Raw genomic sequence first — 25,177 nt, forward strand, 5'->3', positions numbered from 1 at the left:
ATTAATATGTTTTTATATTTATTTTTTTAATAAATATTAATTTAATAAAGTCCTATACAAACACTACACATGGATGTGTGACCAGTGGGGGTTGCTGTGAACATTTGTTAGCACAGGGAGCTTAACTGCCTCAGGCCGGTCCTGTGATGCTTAAATTTCACAGTCTGAATGGCCCTGTATGCAGTCAGATGGTTTTGCTCCATTCAGGACAGCGTCATTCAGACTTTTGGTAATAACCCCGTATATGTTTATGTGCTAGCCATTCATCCCTTGTTTTAAATAAATATTACGCTAATATGTTTTTAAAGAAAAAAGTGCTTAGTGGTTTAGGAATTAATACAATGATGGAAATCATCTATTATTCGTGTTAACCTTTGTTTATGAGATACTTTTTAAGAAGATAAAATAGTAACAATGTTTCATTTCTCTCCGTACCCTTTCTCTATGCTGACTGCCAGCAACATAGGGCAGCATTTAAAGCAATGATTGATAAGAAGATGGAGGCGCCCAGTCACAGGATAGAGAGGTGCTGATTTCTACATTTAATTGTATTTCTCATATCTCAGATATGCACATTTGTTAGATACATGAATAAGCAAACATAGTGTTAAAAATCCTGAGAAGTGACAAGTCCTCATTAAGATAAATACAAATGAGTGCTAATTATAATGTCACTTGTTTTATAATCAAGAGGAAACATTGGTTCAATGAGAAGGAAGAAAAGAAGTAACATTGCATCGTTCGTGATCCTTCCTCCTTTACTCTCGAGGTATAAACATTATTTCATGAACGGGGGGTAAAGATTCAAACCCACATTCGACTGGGTTAATATCCAGATCCTTGGGGTCCACAGTTGCCTTGAGGGTGAATTTTTGCAGGATGATCGCAAAGAAGATGTAGATTTCCATCCGTACCAAGCTCTCCCCAATACAGTTTCTCTTACCTGTAACGACAGCTTAGTTAAGGAGAGAAGACCACCATACTCAATGCTTTCCAATAGTTTTGGACGTGAATGGGTTTCTAGACAACAACACCTGGAGATCAGTCATCTTCTACCTTTAACTTATACATTGGTGTGATGAAAACAAAAGGGCTGCAATAGGTCAGTTAGTTACTGTAGCTCTGCACTCAATGACAAGCACGCATGAAGAAGCATGCTGGACTTAAAGGAAAACTGACACATTTTTTAAATGTATTTATTGTTGTTTTTGTTTGTTTGTTATATTTCCTTCTTACTCTACTTTGCGCTATCTGGACAGCTAATTTGAGCGACCTTTGGTTGGGAGCAGCCATAAAGCCAACCAAAGACCAACCCAAGGTCACAATCACAATCACGGCTGCTGCACATTCACCCTACAAACAGTGCACAGCTAGGCAGCTTTCACAGACGTCCAGCTCTCCCCTGAATAATAGGGTGGGAAAAGAGGCCAGGAATTTAATATGTACTGCAAGAGGGGTAGGGGAGATACAAACAAAAAGGAGTGACACACTATACTGCAGGGTGACACAGACAGAAGGAGCTATGGGATACGGAGTCTGTCACTCCCACTGCAGGGTGACACAGGCAGAAGGAGCTATGGGACACGGAGTCTGTCCCTCCCACTGCAGGGTGACACAGACAGAGGGAGCTATGGGACACAGAGTCTGTCGCTCCCACTGCAGGGTGACACAGACAGAAGGAGCTATGGGACACGGAGTCTGTCGCTCCCACTGCAGGGTGACACAGACAGAAGAAGCTATGGGACACAGAGTCTGTCGCTCCCACTGCAGGGTGACACCGACAGAAGGAGCTATGGAACACGGAGTCTGTCCCTCCTACTGCAGGGTGACACAGACAGAAGGAGCTATGGGACACGGAGTCTGTCCCTCCCACTGCAGGGTGACACAGACAGAAGGAGCTATGGGGCACAGAGTCTGTCCCTCCCACTGCAGGGGGGCACAGACAGAAGGAGCTATGGGACATGGAGTCTGTCCCTCCCACTGTAGGGTGACACAGACCGAAGGAGCTATGGGACACGGAGACTGTCCCTCCCACTGCAGGGTGACACAGACAGAAGGAGCTATGGGACACGGAGACTGTCCCTGCCACTGCAGGGTGACACAGACAGAAGGAGCTATGGGACACGGAGACTGTCCCTCCCACTGCAGGGTGACACAGACAGAAGGAGCTATGGGACACAGAGTCTGTCCCTCCCACTGCATGTTGACACAGACAGAAGGAGCTATGGGACACGGAGTCTGTCCCTCCCACTTCAGGGTGACACAGACAGAAGGAGCTGTGGGACACGGAGACTGTCCCTCCGACTGCAGGGTGACACAGACAGAGGGAGCTATGGGACACAGAGTATGTCCCTCCCACTGCGGGCTGACACAGACAGAAGGAGCTATGGGACACACAGTCTGTCCCTCCCACTGTAGGGTGACACAAACAGAAGGAGCTATGGGACACAGAGTCTGTCCCTCCCACTGCAGGGTGACACAGACAGAAGGAGCTATGGGACACGGAGTCTGTCCATCCCACTGCAGGGTGACACAGACAGAAGGAGCTATGGGACACACAGTCTGCCCCTCCCACTGCAGGGTGACACAGACAGAAGGAGCTATGGGACACGGAGTCTGTCCCTCCCACTGCAGGGTGACACAGACAGAAGGAGCTATGGGACACAGAGTCTGTCCCTCCCACTGCAGGATGAGACAGACAGAAGGAGCTATGGGACACGGAGTCTGTCCCTCCCACTGCAGGGTGACACAGACAGAAGGAGCTATGGGACACAGAGTCTGTCCCTCCCACTGCAGGGTGACACAGACAGAAGGAGCTACGGGACACGGAGTCTGTCCATCCCACTGCAGGGTAACACAGACAGAATGAGCTACGGGACACAGAGACTGTCCCTCCTACTGCAGGGTGACACAGACAGAAGGAGCTATGGGACACGGAGTCTGTCCATCCCACTGCAGGGTGACACAGACAGAAGGAGCTATGGGACACCGAGTCTGTCCCTCCCACTGCAGGGTGACACAGACATAATGAGTTATGGGACATATACTCTGCCATCCCATGGGACCTATTCCTATGGTAACTTGAAGAGATACTGTTACACGGTTTCCTTTCATTAATGTGGAAGTTATAGAAACATATCAAAGCTGCAGTTCTATCACAAAGTCTACAAACCTGCAGCGAATGCCAAGAAAGCATTGTTTTTCTTAAACTTTCCATTTTCATCCAAGAAATGTTTCACGTTAAACACACTGGGCGTTTCAAAGTGAGAGGGATCATGTAGCACAGTAGTTAACATCGGTAAAATATCCATTCCCTGAAAATGAGAATTTCACATATTAACACCACTGGCAATGACTTTGACATAGCATGAAAAAGCTAAAAATAAATTTTCTGATGTATATACCACTACATGCAATGCATTTAGTATGTTTTTCACAGAGTCCAAAATGTATATGCACAAAGATCCCAAGACACGCAGCAAGACACATTCAAACTGTATCATGATTGTATATACATTCCAGAAATATACTTCTATATGGTTGGATCCCAATCTCTACTTTGGCCTACTTTTACATGATAATTAGAGTTGGGGTAATAATTTTACTGTAGGACTAATAATATTGATATTAGCCTTCTAAATATAGACTAGCTAGGTCCCTTCTTCAATTTTAATTTTAACATTTAGATACATTGGGGTGATACTAAAAACCTCCAGTTATTTAAATGTGCATAGGGATTTGGGATAGTGAGTAGGTAACTTTTTTTGCTTTTTATTCTATAATTAGATGGTGAGTAAAGATATCACCCTTAACTTTATTATTGTGTAAATATATTTGGTCCTCACATTGATCATTCAAAAAGAGTATAAATGCTCTATTCCAAAAAAAATTTCTTTAGATTTAAAAATGTCTTTTATTCCAGATGGGTGTCATGTATTATGTTTAAAGGACCACTCGGGGCTCTGAACCTCCTTCAGGTCAATGAAGTGGCCATAGTGCCAATAGTCTACCTTCTTACCTTTCAGTATTTTAGCTTTTTCAAGCATTACTTGCCAAGGACGGCCAGATATAGATGCTCTCAGCCTATCACCGCTCCCCTTTCCTGTATTTTTGTGCTAATTATCACTTTAAAACCATATTGATGTAAATCAGTTACAAACATATTTTTATGCAAAATATTCTTAAATTAAATGAAAATTATATCAATTAGCCATTGTTTGCTCATGCTTACAGACCTGTGCTTCAACTGTGTGCTCATCCAGAAATCCCATTATTCCAAAATATCATTTACCTAGTTTGATGTCCTGACTTGAATTTAAATCCTTTTTATATACCTTGGGAATGAGGAAGCCACGGAAATTCACATCTTTCGTTGCGCGTCGAGCAACACCCATTGGTAGGACATCACTGAACCTCAAAGCCTCATGAAGGAAGGCATTCAGATATGGTGTATTGTTCTTGTCTTCCACCACTGGGTCTCGAGCCCGGCCAATGACTTGGTCAATCTCTTCATGCAGACATTCTGTATATAATTCAAAGAATAAAAACCTATAGAGGTCCATGTTGTATAGGAACGGTTAGGGGAAGGGTTATAGGGAATGGAGGAGTTAGAGGAGGAGTTATACTTTGTGAGTATAGGAGTAGATAGTAGAGGGGTTAGAGGGATTAGCTATAGGAGCAATTAACGGGAGAATAAACAGAGAGCATAATTAAGAGGACTGAGCTATTTAAGCTCATTTGGTGTACTTTGGACACAGGTTATGCTCGTTAGTCTTCTAACCTCTAACACCGAACCCTAACAATAAAATGACTGATACATTTTCATAGCAAAAACATACTGATCTAATGAACTGTACTCACACAAAAATATTTGAAACAGCCAGGAGCAATTTTAAGGAGCCCATTTTATTTAAACTAGTAAGTCAAGTAGCTAAAATGCAATATTCTAGGACATCCACAAACTCTTTGAATATAGTTCTGCATACCTTGAATTTCTGGAAACTTGATAAGTATCAAAAAGCCAAAATTTAATGAGAGAGCTGTAGTTTCGGCACCTCCAAGGAACATGTCAAACACTGTTGCTACCAGATTCACCGTATCGAATGGCGTTTCTGGATTTTTCTCATTTTCCTGTTAAGTCAAATCAGACATATTCATCTACTGTAAAGCAAGTATCTTCTCAAGGTAAATTATTGAAATAAACAAATACTAAATAGGTGTGGCTATAATAATGGCGCTTTGTGGTATTAGGTGAAATTATTTGGTTTAGCTGCTACATGCACTTAGTGGGTACTCCAAGAAACCACTATAATTGTCAAACCAGAGAGAAAACAGATTACCAAGTAGTGAGTCAGTATACAGAAACTCTCACACTACTTGATAGAAGTGCAGCGCTAAGTGTAGTGCTATAGTAGTGCAAATTGTACACTTACCCCTTACAATACACACAGGGTATACATGTAAGAAAAACTCTGTTGAAGTTCATAACAAAACTTAATGGCTAGTAACAAGATCAATTATGAACAGTTTGAATAGTGTGACCTGCTTTGTAGTTGTTATTAATTAATTCTTTCTCTCCCTTTACTCACACGTGGGATGTGGAGCTGGAGAGAGACGTAGCACCTCAACTGCATATCAGTAAGGCAAAAACAAAATTAATGATGGGAGCTGAAACAGGTAGAAACCATGGTTGAAACTAATACAAAAATGAAATAAATAAAAGACACAAGATTTGTATACATGTACTATGGGAAATAGACGAGCTGAGTTGAATCTATAGACATCCATTAACTTCATAACCCTTGGTTTTGTGAGTGTTATGATCTGCCTTGTTTTCTATAATGTGTTCATTCCAAAGATTTCAGGAATTAATTTGTTGTAGCTGAGATTTACTGTGTTGGGAAACATTCATTATTATTCTATTGCTCCGATTACCATCGTACCTGTTTCATTCTGATCAAGTAACAGTCGATATAATCCCGAGGGTTAGCAGGATCCAGGGTCTCAATGTGATTTCTAACTTGTTCCTTCACGGTATTCTTTAGATCTTGAAAAAGTTTGAAGATATTTTGATGGTTTCCAGGTAAGATCCTCATCAGAGAGGGAAACATATCATACAGCTGTAGAATGGGGCAGTGGAACATGATTAAAAGAAAGTCATATAGAGGGTTACATGGAGTGATAGGAGAGTTTATAGGGAGGTCATATGAAGTAATATGAGGGATTATAGGGAGGGTTATAAAGGAGGGGTTATAGGGAGGTTAAACACTGACCAGCAATCTATACATGTGCACCTTACCTGGCCACATGGAGAGGAGGCAAGGCTGAAGGCCTTACGCATGTCATCAAGACTCTTCATCCATTTCTTGTCATCGTAGTTATATCTTGTTCCCATCAGAAGAGCAGCAAGTAAATTAGATGAGGCACACACCAATACATTAGTGGGGTCGATTGGTTTATCTGAGAAAAAATAATGAACTAATGATAGATTCTTATCTTTATCTTTATCTCATATCGACCGAACTCTACCTGAATTTTAAATATCAGTGGAGGCTATGATGACGCTATGTTCCACAGCTTAGGTTTATTTCTAAAAATCACATTTTATAGAACATTTAGTATATCTACAAGTTGCCGTTTAGATATTGTGCTGTGAAGGATTTCTGTTCCTTTAAATCGAATCAGTAATGGAGAGAAATACATAATAAAAAAAATTAAAAAAAATGACATCTAGTCCCATGCTTCGAATGCTGGATTGTATTAGAAGAGTTTAATGTCAGTCTGTTAACGAGATACATGCTAGTTTTTCTATTGACATCTAGAAGACATTAGCAGAGATATGCTATGGATGTACCTTTATCTGTTTTGCTTATTAAATGAACTAAAATACTGAGAATGTAGAAGAACTTAAATAACTTGCTTTGTAGTTCTCACTCCAGTCTCAAATAAGTGAAGTTATACTATTTGTATATTGGACTGATCCCTCCGAAAACGTCACTTGAGGTCCAAAAAATGTTCCTTTGGCACAAGAGATGCAGCAAATCCAGAGAGTTGTTTTTTACTTTAGTGGGAGGCACATTAAACAAGGAATTATAAATATTAAATATGTGGCAATAAAATACATTTTATTACATGACAGGAGGCTTCCTATTTTGCATAAACCTATGCCTCCAGCAGCACAAGTCAATCAATCAAAAGAAAAGTTTTAACCAATCAGAGTCCAGCATCTAGTATATCAGTCCCTGACAGGCTCTCCATTTCCTCTTTCTTTGCTGCTCCAGCCAAGGCACAGGTCAGAGTATTGATTTCTTCTGCTAGATTCTACTATTTTATTCATATACACATTGCTATGATTCATAATTTTTATTTAAACAATATAGCTCATTATTTTGTCTTTATTAAGTGTTAAAAACGTAATTTTCAGTTTCTTAGTTATAGCTGTTTTTCTCTATATAATTTTATTTATAGCTGTCGCGATCGCGCTTAACATTAGGTGCAGGGATTACCTCTGGGGGGGGATTCGTGTGGGGAGGTGGGAGCGGGTAGATCCGATATTTTCTGTAGTTAGTGGCTGACGGCCGCGATCGCGGCTAACACCGCGACCGCGGACCGCTCAGCATTTTGGCGCGAACGGCGGCCATCTAGGATCCCGCGGAAGACCGCGAGATCCAAGTCGGCCATCTTTGTTACTGGCAAACCGTCAATTCAAACGGTCGGCCATTTCATTTCATTCACACATTTCGGAGGCGAAATCTAAGATAATAGATTTCCATTGGGCTATCATTATTGGAACATGTCCTAGAACTTTATCATCGGACGACACAGGCTGAACGGACTTCACCTGTTAATTTATGACCGCTCATCCCGGTCTTACAGAGGGTGACCCCCTCACAAGCCCATGATTACAGCCAGCGGTGCAAAACATACAGGACCGGTCTACGAACCGTTTGGGTCCATTTTTATACACTGGGGAACCCCAGTCGTAAGTGGAAGACCGCAATATTCATTACCGTTTACTTTTCCAGTATTTCGGTAACTGACCCTGTCCTATCTCCCACAGACAGACCGTGGCATTATGAGTGAATCCTCTCAACCAACACAACCAGACATTCAGTCTATGATTAACTCTGCGGTAGCGGCCTCCATGGAGAAGGCTATAGCCAAATTATGGGCTCATAATTCAGGCAAGGATCCTGATGCCAAAGACCTGGAACGGTCTACAGGGGATCTGGTCTCATCCAAGAGACATTGGAAAGGTAATGGCCCAGCCCCACGAAAATCAAAGGGCAAGGCTCCACTGAAAAGGAGTCGCCAGGCGGAACGCCAAGACCCTTCTACCCTCCCACTATCATCTCCTGAGGAGGAAGAACATAACCCACCTCCTGCACTAGAGGTTATGGATGAATGGAAGGTGGAGGATTCACCGTCCGAGGAGGAAGACTGGTTGGACACACGCCAAGATGACCCTGGGTCGGACCCAGACGAAGACAGAGACACCCGTCATGGACTGAGGAAACCCCGCATTCAGGCAGACAGATCGGAAGACGGTGCGTTCCTGGATCCCCAGGGCACGCCGATGTTTGATCCGCGCACAATACGCCACCCAAGGTCGTCGGAGTGGGGTATACCTGGACCATCTGGCCCAATTCATTCATTTTTGGCTACGACAGCCAATGGAAAGAGAAGTACGCGCAAGACTAAAGGCCGAATGTCCGAGACCCATACTTCCGGACAAGATTGCTCATACCCCAGAATTTGACGCAACGGTAGTCTTGTTCATGTCAAGAGCAGGCCGTGACCCACGCAAAGGCATCGAGAAGGGCCTCAAAGCGTCACAAGATATGCTTTTAGACATGCTAGGCCCACTAGCAAAGATGTTATAGTTGGCCGATGACGCCCTCACTGGGGGCAGTACTCTAGACGCCCATGCAATCCGGGAATGGGCTCAACGGGCAATCTGCATGTTGGGCAATACCAACGCAGCCCTATGTACAGAGAGACGCAAGGCCGCCCTGCTCAAAATGGACTCCAAACTGTTGGAGCTGGGGAAAAAGGAGCTGGGCCCGCAAGCCAACGGCCAATTGTTTGGGGAACCTTTCATTGGCGCATTGAAGAAGCATGTGAACCTCTTCACCACTTTGAGCAAAGCTCAAACTTCAATCAAACAAGTTTTCCGTAAACCCACAATATACAGGGGGGTTTTCGGCAGGGCTGGTCGCCAACGGGGCCGAGCAACCAGCCGCTTCTGGCCGACAGGCCCCAGAACCCACACGCAAGCCTTCTTCCCATCAAGACCACCGTTCACTAGAGGCACCTTCCGTCCCAGAGGAGCACGTACCCGCGGACGCATTAACTCAGGTGAGCACTCAAACACTAATACATTGCCATTCTCACTTAACTGCTGGCAGACTGTCTCTCTTTTCACAGAATTGGGAAAAGATTTCTTCAGACGCCTGGATCCTAAGAATGATCAGAGGCTACGAGATAGATTTTACGGACACGCCATCCCAAGCACGCCATCCACAACCAATAAGAACATCAGCGGAACACACCAAGCTCATAGACGAAGAGATTCAAGTCTTATTCCTCAAAGGAGCGGTCGAATTCGCTCCAGACGACGCGGGATTCATCAGCAATATGTTTGTGGTCCAGAAAAAGATGGGATACTACCGACCCGTCATCAACCTACGAGACCTCAATGCATTCGTAGCCTACAGACATTTCAAAATGGAAGGCATTCATCTCCTCAGGGATCTACTACTGGATCACGACTGGTTCACCCGCTTGGACTTAAAAGACGCCTATCTGTCAGTCCCGATGGCCCAGTCCAGCCGGCCATTCCTTCGTTTCCACTGGAGAGGTCGCACATGTCAATTCACATGTCTCCCGTTCGGACTCAGTTCCGCTCCTTGGTGCTTCACAAAACTACTCAAGCCGGCAGTGGCGCATTTACGGACATTGGGTACTCGATGTCTAATTTACCTAGACGACATTCTGATATTCTGCGAGAGTGAATCCAGACTTCAATCTCAAACAAAATCTGTAGTGCACTTTCTGGAATCTTTAGGCTTCATAGTGAACAAAGAGAAGTCGTCACTCTCCCCGTCAAGAACTATCCAATTTCTCGGATTCTAGATAGACTCAGTGTCATGCACGCTGCGCCTTCCCAAGTCAAAGATCGCGAACATTCGGAAGGAGATATGATGTTTTCTACGAAGAGACACGGTCCCTCTGAGGCTCCTGGCCAGAATAGTAGGTCTGCTGTCATCCTCCAAGCGATCTTCCCGGGACCCCTTCACTACCGAGCCATGCAGAGGTTGAAAGCTCTCCATCTCAGACGGGGACACTCGTACGATCAAGAAATCGAATTGACTGCGGAGGTACGGACGGAACTCCGATGGTGGCTCCTACACATGGAAGCTTGGAACGGCAGAGCCATCTTCGGTCCAAACCCGGACTTTGTTGTGGAATCGGACGCCAGCCTATGGGGTTGGGGAGCCCACTGCGCGCACGCATTCACGGGGGGACCATGGTCGGACGAAGAAAACCAACTTCACATCAACTGCCTGGAACTGATAGCCGGTTCCTTCGCTATCCGCAGCCTGGCCAAGAACATGTCCGATTGTTGCATACTTCTACGTATGGACAACATATCGGCGGTTCAGTACGTGAATCACCTGGGGGGAGCCAGGTCACGGGCCTTGACAGAAGCTACCAAGGACATATATCGTTTCTGTCTTCCACGCAATATAACGCTCAGAGCAGAGTATTTACCGGGTCTCAACAATCTGACAGCGGACTGGTTTTCACGTCACTGGCGGGACAACAGCGATTGGCGACTGAATTCAACGATCTTCGACATGGTGAGAACACTCAGGGGACCGCTCCACATAGACCTTTTCGCATCACGCACGAATGCACAACTGCCAAGGTATTACAGCTGGCTACCGGATCCGCAGAGCGAGGCGGTAGACACGTTCCTACAACGCTGGCCATCGGTAGGAGCTTACGCCTTCCCACCTTTTTTCGATGCTGGCAAGGGTACTACACAAAATACGGATGTCCAGAACATCGTTGATACTAGTAACACCACTGTGGAGAAGCCAAGCGTGGTTCCCGGACCTACTAGCATTATCACAGGACCATCCACTGGTACTACCAACCTTTCCAACGATTCTCACGAACCCGGGTTCGGAACCTCACCCATTAATAATGCAGGACCGTCTAAAATTAGTAGTCTGGACTCTTTCAGGGGATCCTGGGCAGTCCCAGATCTATCGCAAACAACTAAAGACCTCCTATGGGACTCATGGGCACCGGGTACAAGACGAAGCTACATGGCAGCATGGAATGTATGGGACCGCTGGTGTTACGTTTTTGATTTCACGCAGGACTAAGATGGATTCCAAATCCGTGTCCTACCCCTTTTTTCCGACGGTTCCTCGTCTTTGTGTCGTCGATACACTGCTTAGGTATGTTGAGGTCACGGCGCCCCTGCGGGCTTCGGGATCCGGACAATTCTTAATTTCATACACCAAACCTCACAAACTAGTTACTACAACTACATTAGCCAGGTGGATAAGATGGTTACTATCATTAGCAGGAATTGACACTAGTTTTGGGGCCCATTCAGTCAGGGGGCAGCGGCATCTAGGGTCTTTTTGACGGGAGCCTCTTTGACCTATATTTTACGTACTGCGGATTGGACACCTTCAGGGTATTTTATTTTCACCAATCATCGCACGCATCCTTTGCGTTTTTACCACAGCGTTAAAAATGCAAAATAGGAAGCCTCCTGTCATGTAATAAAATTGTAGATTATGCTAACGTATTGTACAGATAATCTTAATTTTAATAATGACAGGAGGCGAGTATTTTCCCTCCACTCTTTCTCCCGCCCTATACTCTTGGGTGGTTGTTAGGGTGTCCACTGGTAAGTATTACTCGAGGGACACATACTGTAGAATGACGGTAAAAACGGAACCAAAGGACACTTTACATGACGATAGCTTACCGACACAACACTCTCAGGTTATAATTGTATCACACGATAGACTCAGGTTACATTATTCAACAATAAAATGTTTACAGTATTTCATGTGGACAGCTTAAAGAAGATGTGGTGTATGGACAACAGTTGTTTTCCACAACCTTTCACTTGTTTCTATGTTTTTTCAGCTTGACATCACATGGTAGAAAGGAAAATCGGTTGCACAGTTATCCTGCAAGTTATCAAGTTTTTATGGTTCAAGTTTCTTCAATACATCATTGGAAGTTTTCTCCGGGCATGGATACATCAAAGAAAGAGGAAATGGAGAGTCTGTCAGGGACTGATATACTAGATGCTGGACTCTGATTGGTTAAAACTTTTCTTTTGATTGATTGACTTGTGCTGCTGGAGGCATAAAGTAAAGAAAGTTTATGCAAAATACTCGCCTCCTGTCATTATTAAAATTAAGATTATCTGTACACTACGTTAGCATAATCTACAATTATATACAGAAATGTGCACTTTAATAACTTCTCTATCAAATGTTTACGTTTGTATATATTAATTCATCTTTCCATCAGTCTATGTTATCTACTCTACTAATGAACCAAAATATATGTGTAACATAAATGAGGATGATTTAAACATCTCAAACTGAATAAGCAATATTTCTGGTGCACTGTAGACTTGTAGACTCATTTTTGAATTACCGAACATATAGCCGAATAAATGGCTTACACAATGAACAAGCATGCTATGCTATGGAGTTCTCACTGAGGCACCAAAAATATATATAATTTAATAATTATATATTTTAATATAATATATATGTTTTACTGCTCCTCTTCATTTTACAGCTATTGGTTACTTCTCCTCACTTGATCTGTAAACCAAATATCCCCAAATTATGCCCATCAGTGTACTGCAACATATATACATAACATTTACAATATGTATACATTTTGCAGTACACTGATTGGCCCATTTCCACATCATTTTAGGTTGTCCCAGTAGTCTTCATGACTATTTAGTATGGACGATTTACTGATGAGCCGAACAGCCACATGGACAACTACTGGACTGGCCAAAATAAATGTGATTTGGTCAAGCAGGATTTTCCTGTCATGCATAGGTCCTTGGAATACTTAAACGTCTCTTAAACTTGAGATGCGCCTTTTTTTTTAAGAGAGACAGAACAATTTTCCAAAAAAATTACTCCTTTTTAACGACTCTAGACTATTTTTCAAAAGTGCAAGGGAAGCCTTAGTTTTTCTAGAATAGTGTCCCTTTAATTTTTATAGAAATGTAAATATCTATATGTGCTTTTAAAGGATACATAATCATTATATTTATAGTTATACAGTATATCTCTGCTTCTGCTAAAGGGAGGACATGGATTTGTGGGATGTACGCACGGTTCAAGTTTCTGAAGTAGGTCGTCAGGTGTTGAGCCTCTGTTTGAATTGGTTCTTCCAGGGTCTTCTTCCCCATCCCAAAATCTCTTAGGGTCATGAGGGAGAATTGTCTGAGCTGCTTCCATGCATCTCCACTGATAACAGACATGCCTGAAAAATACATTGTATAACTGTTATTTGGCAAGCCATTAATGCACATATGTTCTCCTCAAAAGTTTGTCACATTATCACTGACACACTGTATCTAGAAGCATTGACAGTTACATATAAATCTATACTCCCTTAAGGAAGAATGACATGTGGCAATTCACCTCTTCTGTTGTATAGATCAAAAAATATAGGAACCTCTCCTCTTCCTAGAATAGAGTCCCCGTGGTCAACTAGTATCTCCTTCACTGCGTCATATCCGACCAGAACTACATTGGGTCTGGAACCAAAGTAAACTGTAAATACAGGCCCGTATTGTTCACTCAGCTGTAAAAATAAAGGTAATGATTAATATTTAAAATAATAAAATATAAAAATATATATACATATAGACACTAATGGCTGTGTCGGGGAAAGTTTGAATTTGCATTTATAACAAAATATAATATGCATGCCAAAAAGATTGAAAATATTTTAAAAAAACACTGGGCAATCCTTAAACAGGACGAAGTATTAGGCCAGATTCTACCAAACAAACCCCAGGTCATATATAGCAAAGCGGACAATCTAAAATCTCAATTGGCCCCTAGTCTTCTAAATACCAACAAACCAAAGAAAAAATTTTTGGAGTCCTCAAAAACTCCCGGTTTCCATAAATGTGGAAAGTGTTCCACATGTACACATTTAGAAAGAAAGATTGTCGATTTCAAGGGCACATATACTCAAAAAACATACCAAATTAAAACATTTTTACATTGTACTGCCACCTATGCCATATATTTGCTCCAATGTGGGTGTGGGGCACAATATGTAGGCAGGACCACCCGTAAACTGCATATTAGGTTCAGAGAACATTTTCTCGATATAAGAAACAAAAAAAGCGACCACAGTGTTCCCAGACACTGCAATACATGCAGTTTGTTTGAATGGTCGACTTTCCGTGCCTTTGGAATCGACAAGATAGATGTACATTGGAGGGGAGGGAATAGAATGCAGGAGCTAATTAAAAAAGCAGAATGGATATATAATTTAAGAACACTAAAAACCGGTTTAAACCAAGATATAGATCTAACTGGTTTAATTTAATAATATACAGAGTAACTCAAAAAACATCTTTCTTCCATCCTAAAATTCTTTGACTGCTTTCCCCTTTTCTACGTACCCTTATCTTATTTATGGTTGTTTGAAACTTATCTATATCCACCTATATTATCTTGATGTTTGGATATAGTATATTATATGTGTTATATGGATACTAATTTTTATTTCTACTTTATAGATGGATGTTGAACCATTTTCACTCCATATTTGTATAACCATATCTATGTATTTTATTGTATATATGCTATATAATTTGCAAAGTTTTCTATGTATGTTTTATAATTCATATGCATATAATCCTTGAAATATATCTAGCCATTGCTAAATACCCGTTTATGCTGTTCCATTATACATTATAGGTTGGATTTTGAACTGTATGCTTAGCTTTTTTATTTATTTTTTATTTTTATTAGTATTATTTATTCCTTGTTTTACATTTTGGGCTTCATATATAAAAAATCCTTTGAAGCCATGTATTCTGATATTACAGAGTATATAATGCATTGAAAAAATTATTTTTCATTGGTTCTTCATGATGTTCTGCATGCCAGTTTTTTTTAAATATTCTAAGGACATACAGTTCTCTGTTTTGCCCTATTTATGTGTAATGGGAACCTATTGTCTAAGGGTTGTTTAGGGGGGAAACCTTTTCTGCTGCACCACCTTTTGTGCCAGCAGATAGGGACTCCCCCCATACCAGTTTGTACCTGAAACCAGAAATGATGTCATGCGTTCCAAGGTGGAACGCAGGAAGTCTCTGCTGCACTACTATTAGTACTATCAGATAAGGGCTCTCCTCGATCAGAATGAACCCGAAACCGGAAGTGATGTCATGCGTTCCAAGGTGGAACACAGGAAGTCAAATGGCCGAAAACCGGAAGTAACATGTGACCGGAGAATTTTGCCCGCGACATTTTATGCTAATAACCAGCACTGTTATTATAGTCCATTCTATTTTATTTTATTTTATTGTTTTTGTGCATCTCCAATTTTGGATCTCTTTCTATCACCATCTGGAGACCAGCCCAAAACTTCATTATGGAGACATGCTGTTTTACCACTGATTTTCTGTAAGTGCAATCTTTGTAATAAATTTTGTAAATTTTATACAATCTGCACTATTTCTATTTTCTTTTATTCCTGAGCAAAAGTGATATTGCCGTATAAGCGATTGAATCTGGAACTTCTCCTCTCCATATACTACGAGACAGACACCTGCTTCCACTGCTATCCAGTCTCTATCATATACATCTGATCCTTCATTTGGACAATACCCCTGACAGGGTGACAGGCGTGATTACCATCTATCTTTTGTAAGTTCTCTACCACGTGCAAAATTTATCTTTGCCTTATTTACTTCACCATATTTTGTATTTTTTGCCATTCAATAGATTCCACGTTCACGATCAGCCATAAACAGGTTGTATTGTTTTGTACCACCCTCTACCTGTGTATATCACCCTTGGGGTTTTATACACGCTTTTGTACTAATGGCTGTGTGTTGAGTTATTTTGAGGGGACAGCAAACGTTGCACTGTTATACTGGCTGTACATTTACTACTTTACATGGTAGCAGAGTGTCATTTCTTCAGTGTGTCACATGAAAACATATAATAAAATAAAAAAGTTTTAAATATTATATTAAATTATACGAAAACCTTTTGCAAAATTATGAAAACGAGGCCTAAATAAGCCTGTCAGCTGCTAGCTAGTTATTGTGAATCAATACATAATCAGCTACAGCCCTTTATTTCTGCTGCCAAAAACCCTTAGTTTCCTATGAATACAAGTTTGTTTTAAATTCAATAGCAATTTGCGGTTTAAGCTCTTTCTACACACCCAGGTCAATTTTTATAGACAAACTAAAACCATTTTAATTAAAAAATGCTTCATAACGATCCTAATGCTAATTATATTTCATTTAGAATGCAAAGGAACCGGGCCAAATTCTCCATAATGTGCACATTTACAGGCATGTCCCCCACACCCCTCCTTCAAAATAACTCACTGATTCCACAACAAAACAGAGGGTTATAGTTACTGCTTGGAAAAGGAAGCATTTTATATCAATAGGAAAACATTAGACGATTACATAGAGAACATGATCTCACATTCTACAAGATTAAAGGCTATACGAGAAATATTTTATAGCCAGGAGAGTAGGTTCATTACTGCTTATACACAAAGAGAGCTTACACTTATATCCTAAGAGAGGCTAGCTATTAAATATAACAAGGTCATTAGTACACTATGATATAGGGAGGGACTCACCATTAAAAGATCACTATAGTGTCAGGAAAACAAACTGGTTTTCCTGACACTATGTCATTCTTGGGGGACCCTCACCCTCAGGGTCCCCCTCCCGCTGGGCTGAAGGGGTTAAAGTGACCCCGGGAGGGACCGGCCACTTACCTTAATCCAGCGCTGAGCTCCCGCGGCACTGGTGACCTCTCCTCCCCTGCCGACATCAGCTCCTGAGTGGAGAAGAATGCGCATTCACGCGGAAGGAGACGCGCATGCATTCTAGCAGTCCATAGGAAATCATTTCTCAATGCTTTCCTATGGACGTTCTGCACGCTGGATGTGAATTTCGCATCCAGCGTCACAGAAGCTACTCTGACCGCTGTGACCCTGGGAGGGACTGACCATTAAACGTGTCCCTGTCATTAGTACACTGTGACCCTGGGAGGGACCGACCATTAAACATATCACTGTCATTAGTATGCTGTGATCCTGGGAGGGACTGACCATTAAACATGTCACTGTCATTAGTACACTGTGACCCTGGGAGGGACTGACCATTAAACATATCACTGTCATTAGTACACTGTGACCCTGGGAGGGACCGAACATTAAACATGTCACTGTCATTAGTACACTGTGACCCTGGGAGGGACTGACCATTAAACATGTCACTGTCATTAGTACACTGTGACCCTGGGAGGGACTGACCATTAAACATGTCACTGTCATTAGTACGCTGTGACCCTGGGAGGGACCGACCATTAAACATGTCACTGTCATTAGTACGCTGTGACCCTGGGAGGGACTGACCATTAAACATGTCACTGTCATTAGTACACTGTGATCCTGGGAGGGGCTGACCATTAAACATGTCACTGTCATTAGTACACTGTGACCCTGGCAGGGACTGACCATTAAACATGTCACTGTCATTAGTACACTGTGACCCTGGGAGGGGCTGCCCATTAAACATGTCACTGTCATTAGTACACTGTGACCCTGGGAGGGGCTGACCATTAAACATGTCACTGTCATTAGTACACTGTGACCCTGGGAGGGGCTGCCCATTAAACATGTCACTGTCATTAGTACACTGTGACCCTGGGAGGGGCTGACCATTAAACATGTCACTGTCATTAGTACGCTGTGATCCTGGGAGGGACCGACCATTAAACATGCCACTGTCATTAGTACGCTGTGATCCTGGGAGGGACCGACCATTAAACATGTCACTGTCATTCGTACACTGTGACCCTGGGAGGGACCGACCATTAAACATGTCACTGTCATTAGTACACTGTGACCCTGGGAGGGACTGACCATTAAACATGTCACTGTCATTAGTACACTGTGACCCTGGGAGGGGCTGCCCATTAAACATGTCACTGTCATTAGTACACTGTGACCCTGGGAGGGGCTGACCATTAAACATGTCACTGTCATTAGTACACTGTGACCCTGGGTGGGACTGACCATTAAACATGTCACTGTCATTAGTACACTGTGACCCTGGGAGGGGCTGACCATTAAACATGTCACTGTCATTAGTACACTGTGACCCTGGGAGGGGCTGCCCATTAAACATGTCACTGTCATTAGTACACTGTGACCCTGCGAGGGGCTGACCATTAAACATGTCACTGTCATTAGTACACTGTGACCCTGGCAGGGACTGACCATTAAACATGTCACTGTCATTAGTACACTGTGACCCTGGGAGGGACCGACCATTAAACATGTCACTGTCATTAGTACGCTGTGATCCTGGGAGGGACCGACCATTAAACATGCCACTGTCATTAGTACGCTGTGATCCTGGGAGGGACCGACCATTAAACATGTCACTGTCATTCGTACACTGTGACCCTGGGAGGGACCGACCATTAAACATGTCACTGTCATTAGAACACTGTGACCCTGGGAGGGACCGACCATTAAACATGTCACTGTCATTAGTACACTGTGACCCTGGGAGGGACTGACCATTAAACATGTCACTTTCATTAGTACACTGTGACCCTGGGAGGGACTGACCATCAAACATGTCACTGTCATTAGCACAATGTGACCCTGGGAGACACCGGCCATTAAACATGTCACTGTCATTAGTACACTGTGACCCTGGGAGGGACTGACCATTAAACATGTCACTGTCATTAGTACGCAGTGACCCTGGGTGGGACTGACCATTAAACTTGTCACTGTCATTAGCACACTGTGACCCTGGGAGACACCGACCATTAAACATGTCACTGTCATTAGTACACTGTGACCCTGGGAGGGACTGACCATTAAATGTGTACCTGTCATTAGTACACTAAGACCCTGGGAGGGACTGACCATTAAACATGTCACTGTCATTAGTACACTGTGACCCTGGGAGGGACTGACCATTAATCATGTCACTGTCATTAGTACACTGTGACCCTGGGAGGGACTGACCATTAAACATGTCACTGTCATTAGTACACTGTGACCCTGGGAGGGACCGACCATTAAACATGTCACTGTCATTAGTACGCTGTGACCCTGGGTGGGACCAGGGCCGGCCTTAGGGGTGTGCGAGCTGTGCGGCCGCACAGGGCGCCATGGTGCAGGGGGCGCCCTGCGGCCGCATAGCTCACACGGCATGTCTGTTAGCCGCAATGCTAACAAGACATTTGCCTTGGGCGGCATTTTCCAGGGGGCGGCAAAAAAAGCCGCCCCCAAATGCCCAAGGCAAATGTCTTGTTAGCCTTGCGGCTAACAGACATGCCTGGCTGCTGGGCGGTCGGGCGGCGCTGGCGGTCGGGCGGCGCTGGCGGGCGGGCGGCTGGCGAGGGAGCACTTCCTCTGAGCTGTGAGGTGGAGCCGGAATATGACGTCATATTCCGGCTCCCAGCCTCACTCTGCAGCGCGCGAGGGAGCTGAGCATACAGCTCAGAGGAAGTGCTCCCTCGCCAGCCGCCCGCCCGCCAGCGCCGCCCGACCGCCCAGCAGCCACTGGACCACCAGGGAGGAAGAGACCCCCCCCCAGCATTCCCAAAGGTAAGGAGGCTGGGGGGGGGGGTCTAAATAAATGTTACAAAATGTGTTAATGTGGGTGTGTGTGTGTGTGTGTGTTAGTGTGTGTCTGTGTGTGTGTGTGTATGTTAGTGTGTGTCTGTGTCTGTTAGTGTGTATGTTAGTGTGTGTCTGTGTCTGTTAGTGTGTGTATGTTAGTGTGTGTGTGTATGTTAGTGTGTGTCTGTTAGTGTGTATGTTAGTGTGTGTCTGTGTCTGTTAGTGTGTGTGTGTATGTTAGTGTGTGTATGTTAGTGTGTGTCTGTGTGTATGTTAGTGTGTGTCTGTTAGTGTGTGTCTGTGTGTATGTTAGTGTGTGTGTGTGTATGTTAGTGTGTGTCTGTCTGTTAGTGTGTGTATGTTAGTGTGTGTGTGTCTGTGTCTGTTAGTGTGTGTCTGTGAGTGTGTTTGTCTGTTAGTGAGTGTGTGTGTCTGACTGTGTGTGTGTGTCTGTTTGCCTGTGTGTGTGTGTGTGTGTGTGTGTGTGAGACTGTGTGTGTGTGTGTGTGTGTATGTTAGTGTGTGTATATTAGTGTGTGTCTGTGTGTATGTTAGTGTGTGTCTGTTAGTGTGTGTGTGTGTATGTTAGTGTGTGTGTGTCTGTTAGTGTGTGTATGTTAGTGTGTGTCTGTATGTTAGTGTGTGTGTGTGTCTGTGTCTGTTAGTGTGTGTCTGTGAGTGTGTTTGTCTGTTAGTGAGTGTGTGTGTCTGACTGTGTGTGTGTGTGTGTCTGTTTGCCTGTGTGTGTGTGTGTGTGTGTGACTGTCTGCGCGTGTGTGTGACTGTCTGCGTGTGTGTGTGTGTGGGAAGGGGTAAGGAGTGGGGGAGGGGGGGACGGGAAGGGGGGGGGCGCTGTGAAGATTTTTTTGCACAGGGCGCCCAAATGCCTAAGGCCGGCCCTGGGTGGGACTGACCATTAAACATGTCACTGTCATTAGTACACTGTGACCCTGGGAGACACCGACCATTAAACATGTCACTGTCATTAGTACACTGTGACCCTGGGAGGGATTGACCATTAAACATGTCACTGTCATTAGTACACTGTGACCCTGGGAGGGACCGACCATTAAACATGTCACTGTCATTAGTACGCTGTGACCCTGGGAGGGACCGACCATTAAACATGTCACTGTCATTAGTACGCTGTGACCCTGGGAGGGACTGACCATTAAACATGTCACTGTCATTAGTACACTGTGACCCTGGGAGGGACTGACCATTAAACATGTCACTGTCATTAGTACGCTGTGACCCTGGGAGGGACCGACCATTAAACATGTCACTGTCATTAGTACGCTGTGACCCTGGGAGGGACCGACCATTAAACATGTCACTGTCATTAGTACACTGCGACCCTGGGACGGACTGACTATTAAACATGTCACTGTCATTAGTACACTGTGACCCTGGGAGGGACTGACCATTAAACGTGTCACTGAATTTTATTTTCTCATAGTCTTACCTTGATTAGACATGGTATAACACCTCCAGAGCTGAGCTGCAGGTAATTCCCTAGGATGGGTAGAGGGAAAGGTCCTGGGGGCATTTTTCTCCACCTCCATGCCCACTTTCCAAGTGACAAAAGCAAAATAAATGTGACAAATATCAGAAGAGCCCAAACTGAAACCTTTAGATCAAACATGTCCCTTAGCTCAGTGTGTAGAATCTATACTTTGTACTATGGTATGGGAGGGAGAGAGAACTTTTAACTTGTTTCCTCCCAGACTCTGTTTGACAATGATCGCTGCTCTCTCATTTGCTGACCATCGTTGGGCAACGGAGGCTCTGCCTTCCCCACTTAAACAATTATGTATATTCATGCAGTTTGTATTCACATCTCTGCCAAGATACACAGTAAAGGTTCCAAATTTCTTATATCAAATAAATATTGATGAGCAAATCATTTTGCAATAAATGCAGTTTTAGAAAATAATTATTAACTACAACAAAGTCAAAATTTAGGATTTTTTTTTTTAATAATTAAGCTCTTGAACTGTTTGAGAATCCTATGACCCTCCCTAAATCTGGCCTGTTACCTAAAAACCTTGGGTCGATCAATGAACTCAAATAAATGCTTATAATTTGTGCTTTGTCATCGCACATGCTTTTGACATTTAAAAAAAAAAAAAAAATTATGAGACCCGGATCTCCAATTATTATGAAATTGTGTTGCCTGATCTGTATTGTTCATACAATGAATTCTACACCTTTTCATAAATGTCATCTTTTATTTAATTGCAGAAATTGAAAATACAGAAAATGAATAAAACGAGTAAGGATGAAGTTGCATAAATGATAAAACGGTCAGGATAATACTGAGGAAATTATATGCATTTTAAATTTCCTAATAAAAAAAAGCCAGTTTAACTCCTTATGGACACATGACATGTGTGACATGTCATGATTCCATTTTATTGCAAAAGTTTGGTCCTTAAGGGGTTAAACAATTAGCATTTTATGTTGCAGAGTTACTGATGTCGGGGTACTTGCTACGGAGCCATTTAATTTAAGCTTGGCTGAAGAGACAAAGCAACATACCAACATAGCAACAAACAAACATAAACAATACACATAATTTGTTTACCAAAAATACTGCTCTGTTTTTAAAACATTGTTGCCTAGTGTCGACTTGAGGGGTATTGTGTCTGCATAAACACACGCATTATTTTCCTTTTTATTAATAGAACTCATATATAAATAAATACTTTGTATACTTCAGCACTAACCTGCTCAGCCATAATGTATGCACTTTTTTTGGGACGATGCAACTCACATAGAAAGAGATCATTAAGCCATTTTAAACATTAGTATAATAATAGAGTTACATTGTTTATATGTTTACTTTATGGTTAATTCATTTATTTTCCGCCATTTTTCTTCCACATTGTAGAGAAGAACCCCCAAATATAACCATGCTAAATATCTGATGTCTTGAGGCTTCATTCTAAGTGTTCCCTCTAACCGTTGCCTCTAATCGGGCCTCTCCATGATTGCTAATCTAATCTTTGTTTCATTTGGGTCTCAGCCAACTGTTCTACTTTTTCTTTTGCATTTGAAGCTTGTTCGTGTGACTTGCAGAAGATTCTGCGATGAGATTTATTGTCCAATTCAATGGCATTTTCCTTCCCATTGTAGTCTGAACTTAAAGTATTCTTTTCACCACAGGAGTAGGAGCCTGGGGGGGAAGGCAGAGGCAGATCCCCCAGATAATGTTATAGGGGGGTCTACTAATTCAGGAAGATTAAAAAAAAAAAGCCAAACGTATTTTAAAAAGCCAGTTATCTTCTTTATATTGCATTTCAAATTCTCTGATTTTTTTTTTTTTTTTAAAGAAATTGCAGTTGAAAAAAAAAAAATGGATGGTTCATCTGAATCAAATTCCTTGCTATCCACACCAGGATGAAAGTAAAGTGTAAATAAATGAATAATAAGACTCCATTGAGATCCTTTAAATAAAGGGACAGTCTAAGCAACAAAACCACAGCATGTCATGGGAGCACTGGAACCTTTTATATTGTTGAAGGGACCTGTGTGTATATTGTATATTGTTGAAGTGGTCTGTGTGTATATTGTTGAATTGATCTGTGTGTATATTGTATATTGTTGAAGGGACCTGTGTGTATATTGTATATTGTTGAATTGATCTGTGTGTATATTGTTGAATTGATCTGTGTGTATATTGTATATTGTTGAATTGATCTGTGTGTATATTGTATATTGTTGAAGTAGTCTGTGTGTATATTGTATATTGTTGAAGTAGTCTGTGTGTATATTGTTGAATTGATCTGTGTGTATATTGTATATTGTTGAAGTGGTCTGTGTGTATATTGTATATTGTTGAAGTGGTCTGTGTGTATATTGTATATTGTTGAAGTGGTCTGTGTGTATATTGTTGAATTGATCTGTGTGTATATTGTATATTGTTGAAGTGGTCTGTGTGTATATTGTTGAATTGATCTGTGTGTATATTGTATATTGTTGAAGTGGTCTGTGTGTATATTGTATATTGTTGAAGTGGTCTGTGTGTATATTGTATATTGTTGAAGTGGTCTGTGTGTATATTGTATATTGTTGAAGTGGTCTGTGTGTATATTGTTGAATTGATCTGTGTGTATATTGTATAATGTTGAAGCGGTCTGTGTTTACATTGCTGTCCCCCCAAAAAAGGAAAGCATTTGTAGTGGGCGCTGGCGCTAGAATCGGGATAGTAAATAAAGGTGTTTTTTTTTAACTCTTTATGTTCCAACGGGGATGTCATTATAAAGTGCTTTTTCCGTTGAATTGGGAAAAAAAGCACTTGAAGCATTCTTTGTGTTGAGCTTTTTTAATTGCGTTTGATGTTTTCATTGCTAAAAGTCTGACAATAAACCTAAATGTGCTTTATTCGTTAAGTGAAAAATACTAATCGGCGTGTCAACGTTTCAGTCCCTCTGCACAGAGTAGTTAATTTCTAAGGCCTAGTGATGCTCCACAATAGATATAAACAAATATATAACAATAGCACTCCAACAACTTGTGATATAGTATATAAGTAAAACTTTACTTTTATTTAATTATTAGAAAACAAAAAAAATTGACATTTCAGTTCACTTAGTAAACTTTCATCAGGAGAAACAGTGCATTTAGTGTCTATATAACACAGTCATAATCAGTGGCGTACACATGACCCATGGGGCCCCGGTGCGAAAAGTGATCCTTAAGCCCCCCCCTCGCGCTTACTCTGTGCGGGCCGGGGCAGCAACACATGGCGGCGGGCACCTGGTCGCAGGGGTTGCAGGGCTGCGATCGCGGTATGTACACCAGTGCATGCAGATGCACACACACTTAAAGGACCACTACAGACACCCAGATCACATCAGCTCAATGAAGTGGTCTGGGTGTCAGGTCCCTCTAGTTTTAACCCTGCAGCTGAAAGCATAGCAGTTTCAGAGAAACTGTTATGTTTCACTGAGGGTTAATCCAGCATCTAGTGGCTGTCTCACTGACAGCCGCTAGAGGCACTTCCGCCATTTTAAGACACTGAACGTCCATAGGAAAGCATTGAGTAATGCTTTCCTATGGGCGGTTTGAATGCGTGCGCGGCTCTTGCCGTGCATGCGCATTCGGAGCTGAGAGGCGGAGGGATCCCCAGCGCCATGGGAGTCCGGCGCTGGAGAAAGGTAAGTGCTGAAGACACACACACACACTCTCACGAACAAATGCATACACACTAGCTAACAGACACACACATTTACTG

The 25,177-nt window shown here is 42.6% G+C and overlaps 1 protein-coding gene across 1 annotated transcript; it reads right to left on the reverse strand.

Moving 5' to 3' along the window:
• Positions 1 to 719: 719 nt before the first annotated feature.
• Positions 720 to 21,720, reverse strand: LOC134572276 (cytochrome P450 2A6-like). The gene is made up of 9 exons (XM_063431146.1): positions 21,404 to 21,720; positions 13,716 to 13,878; positions 13,405 to 13,554; positions 6,299 to 6,459; positions 5,943 to 6,119; positions 4,986 to 5,130; positions 4,335 to 4,522; positions 3,173 to 3,314; positions 720 to 943 (listed from the first exon to the last, which is right to left on the reverse strand). The coding sequence occupies exons 1-9, from the start codon at positions 21,581 to 21,583 to the stop codon at positions 759 to 761; spliced, it is 1,491 nt and encodes a 496-aa protein (XP_063287216.1). The 5' UTR covers positions 21,584 to 21,720; the 3' UTR covers positions 720 to 758.
• Positions 21,721 to 25,177: the final 3,457 nt, after the last annotated feature.

Source organism: Pelobates fuscus, chromosome 9 (genome assembly GCF_036172605.1).
Source record: "Pelobates fuscus isolate aPelFus1 chromosome 9, aPelFus1.pri, whole genome shotgun sequence".
Classification (NCBI taxonomy): domain Eukaryota; kingdom Metazoa; phylum Chordata; class Amphibia; order Anura; family Pelobatidae; genus Pelobates; species Pelobates fuscus.